This window comes from Glycine soja, chromosome 11 (genome assembly GCF_004193775.1).
Source record: "Glycine soja cultivar W05 chromosome 11, ASM419377v2, whole genome shotgun sequence".
In the NCBI taxonomy this organism is placed as follows: domain Eukaryota; kingdom Viridiplantae; phylum Streptophyta; class Magnoliopsida; order Fabales; family Fabaceae; genus Glycine; species Glycine soja.
In genome coordinates this window covers 52,076,965-52,081,169 of record NC_041012.1, presented here as the reverse complement: position 1 = coordinate 52,081,169, position 4,205 = coordinate 52,076,965, and the positions used below count along the sequence as shown (strand labels likewise).

Here is a 4,205-nt window from a genome sequence, read left to right as displayed (position 1 = left end):
ATTTGTTTGTATAAATAATATGTATAATTTTAAAATGAAATCGAATTAGTTATCAACACAAACAAATTATAATAGTACTACACTCTAGGGCTATTGAAAAATTGCCTAACCAATAATCTTTATGCCACACAATAACACATATCTTGAAGGCTAGAATATACACGATTCAAAAGGATACAATCTAAATTGCGGCCATATGAAAAAGGGAAATAATAAACGTGAACAAATGAAAATGATTTAAAAAAGCAGAACGGTTACTTCTTCCGTTCACTAACTTGCTCATAGGCTCTATCTCTATGTACAAGGTCTCATCAAAATACTCGTGACGAAGATTAAGAAAGGTGTTGTAAAGTATCATTTCCGGAGTACCAATTAGCATTTGTAGAGAAAAGATACTTGATGGGATTTTGATTGCAATAGTGGACAATGTCAAAACAAATAGGGAGTGAGCATCTAAAGTCCTAGATTTAACAGTTATATACCATAGTAAATAAGAAAGATTACAAGGTATCTGAGAGAGGAGAATGGTTAGATAGGTGTTGAAGTTGGAGGTGGGAATGAGACAAGATTTGTTCGTTTTGAAAGAAAAAAAAAATGATGGAAGAGATTTCGGCATATGTCTATAATATAAAAATAATTGCTCTGACGTTTAGTGTTGGAGAGGGAATTCAAAGGGATCATACAGGGTTAAAAATAATTCAGTGAAAGTGTGGCAGCACGAAGCCTGAGGCACCTTTACCGTAAAAGTAACAAAGAACATGCTCTGCAAACGGAGGTTGGAGTTGTCTCACCGGCAATCCAAACTAGCACTTATACTAGGTATATATGTACCTCCCAAAATTAAATTGTTTGGACATAAGGTAACTTTAGACCATCGCGCAAAAGCAACATCTATACTTAGAAGAAGGAGAGTTTTGCATCGGTCTGATATAGTCTTTGTGAAAGTTCAGAGTTAACGCATTTTCTTTTAATGCAACATTTTTGCAAAAAGCATGGATGGATTGCATTTCTTGGTGTGCAATTGATGCAACATTATTGAAACTGCTCAAATTCTCACTTCCTGCAATTCTCTGTTTTACTGGGATCAAGAGGCAGAGGTTTGCAACTTTATAGTCAGTATGGTTAGCAAAAATAAAATAACATTTGAAATTTTCAATATATCACATTCAAAGTTAATGAAGTTAATCAATTTAAGGTCTTGGTCTTGGCTAATTCAAGGTGTACATAATTTATATATCCATTTATGAACTGGTACAACAATCTATATATGGAGTGTATAAAGGTTTCTTATATGAAGCAGTAAGTTAGATTGACATATATTGATGGTTTCATTCAATTAAAGACAATTTTGGTAGGTGGTAATGTGGCTGAATTCAAGCAAAATGGTAGGTGGCTTTAGTGAATTTCAAGCAAAATTCTGGTTGTTTTCATGCAACAAGAATTTCAAGCAAAATTCAGTTGGTTTATGCAATAAAATGGCGGTTACAGTGAATGTAGCTCATTTATTAATTATGTAGTAGGGTAGGTAAGGGTCTGTACTCAATATAGGAAGGGTAACCACTAAAAAGTAATTTTCGATAATGTATGGTTTATGGGTAAGAGTATGCAAGATACCGTCTTTTAAGTAGAATTTGAAATGGTAGTTTGTGGTTTAGGGAGCTATGTAAAAGTTTTTTTATTTTCCTTTATTTAAGACTTTTTTTTTCCTTTCAAAAGGAACTTCATAATTAACCTTATACGAAGGGAGAAAAGAAAAATACGGAAATGAGGAAGACTAATCAAACCCATATGCGTCACAATTTAAGTCAATAAATTTGACTTTAGGAGGTGAAAATTTTATTTTGGGCATAATGGTCCGTGTCAACGTCATTTTCAATCATTTCAATTACATAATTAAAAGTCTATGATTGAAGTTAATAGCAATTAACTTAGAGTGGCTGTGCCTTTGGTTAACCCTAAAAATTTCTTATGATATAGTTTTTTAAAATCTCTTTTTAGCTTAAACAAAAAGGACTAAAGCTGACTGTTTTTTTTTATATTCAATTATCATTTTTTTAAAATATATATTTTATGATTAATTTTTTCAAAGAACTTTTGAAGGAAATTGTGTTAGGTTGCACCACAAAATATGAAAAAGAAAACTCAATTGATAAAACTAATGCCTCCATATATAACATGCATGTAAATATTTCCCAGTTAATATTAAAGTCGTGGTTTCATGAAAGATATTTATGGTCCAAAAAAAAAAAGATTGCAGCACGAAATCTGAAACGTGAGGAGTGGTCTAGTATGCATCGGAGGCTGCAGAGTCTGGCACTTTGGCTACCTAAATAAAGGTTCCACTTCAGTTCATACATAGTACTCCTTTCGTCCTCTCATAAAGCAAAAACAGCGCCTCCAATAATGTTAGGGTCAAAATATAATAAAGTAACACAGAATATGCATGCACCCAGCGGTCATTCTAATTCAACACGTTTTCCTTCTTCCCTCCCCCACTATATAATAAGACCACCCCCTCTTCCCCTCTTCACCTCTCTCTCAAATCGCAATAGAAATGGAAAGTAACGCACCAGTACTAGCAGAGAAAGTGTGGAGCATGGTACGTGTGCTGTTGTTCATGCTTCGAAAAGGCATATCAAAGGGGAAGCTAATGATGGATCTCAACATGATGCTCAAACGCCGCGGCAAGCTCGCCGGCAAAGCCATTGCCAATCTAATGTCCCACAACCACAACCACCGTGGGTCCCACAAGTCGCAACTTCGGTTCTCTGCTCCAAGGGAGTACGAGTTCAGCTGCAGCAACACTCCCCACAACTTGTTGTTCCCCACAGCAGGGAAGCGCCACCGCCACTTCTTCGCCTGCGTCCACGCGCCTCCCACGCAGGACGACGACGTCGTGACGGTGAACGCAATGAAGGCAGTGTTGGAGATGCTCAACAACAACGACGTCGTTAAGGTTGAGGCGTCCCCTGCGCTGCCAGGGTTTGGACGGAGCCCTATTGTGAGGCAGCTTAGGGTTACGGACTCCCCATTCCCTCTGCGAGACTCCGACCATGACAACGACCACCAGGTCGATAAGGCGGCGGAAGAGTTCATAAAGAGGTTTTACAAGGACTTGAAGAAGCAGGATTAATTATTTATTTAATTAATTAAGCCTATGCCTATCTACCTTGTTTAATTGTCCATCTCTACGTTCCATATTCTCCCTTTGTTAATAACAAGTGTGATTATATTGTTGATTTACCAACGTTAGTTCACCATCATTTTTGGATATTTCCATGTTTTTGTTGTTGTCCCACTTCTGATTTAAGATGGGATTATGCATGTGTTGTGTTTAATTATTTCTTACATACAATAAAAGAGGAAAGTACAGAGTATATGTTTAGATGAGTGATCCATATCGTTTTCTTTCTTAATCAGCAATTACCCAACTATCACTTTTTCTTTGTCTAAGGCCTCAAGGGAGTAAGGAGTTGTCGATAGCCGTGCATGCTCATCTAAACGTCCTTTATGAAAAGCAGAATAATTGAAGGTAAGTGTAAGGTAAAACCAATAATGTGGTCAAAAAATAGAAACAGCATGCAGATTTTATTTTTTTTTTAGAAAAAGTTTTGAGAAATTTTTTTGTGTTGGGAAGGTTAAAGGATAAGATTCTCGATCGCATTTTTAATTGAACTTATAAAATATACGAGTGAATGTCCGAATTTTGATATTATATATTCTGATTTCTTACAAAAAATGGAAACAATTATTAGAATCTGTCTTGGGTATCCTTCGTACTCCTTTTTGTACTAAAAAAGAATAAATTGAATCTATGGATTTAGAATTAAATATGAGTGAGCACTATCCTACTTGCCGAAGTTTGGGCTGAAATCAGGCTTGGTTTTCTCTCATTCTTGTCCTGATTTGTTATTTATCAATAATCACGCTTGATTTTCTCTTCTTTCACTAAGTTATTATATGATTTGAGATCATGTAGTTTTGATAATCCTTACACGACATATTATCATTTGTTTTACAAAAAAAAAAAAGTTAATAACATGCATGTAATACAATATAGAGATTTATTGAGACCTCATAATTATTCTTAGACAAATTAAAGTAATAATTCCTGCTTGCTTTCTAATAATTAATATTATTACATATTTTAAATGGAATTTGCCTGTCATATCTCTCTATATATCTGTAAGCTCCGGAGTACGTAT

The 4,205-nt window shown here is 35.1% G+C and overlaps 1 protein-coding gene across 1 annotated transcript; it reads left to right on the top strand.

The window, feature by feature from the left end:
• The first annotated feature begins 2,514 nt into the window (after nt 1–2,514).
• LOC114374740 lies at nt 2,515–3,385 on the top strand. The gene has a single exon (XM_028332409.1). It carries the CDS (start codon nt 2,555–2,557, stop codon nt 3,131–3,133), a length of 579 nt encoding a protein of 192 aa, XP_028188210.1. The 5' UTR covers nt 2,515–2,554; the 3' UTR covers nt 3,134–3,385.
• Nucleotides 3,386–4,205: the final 820 nt, after the last annotated feature.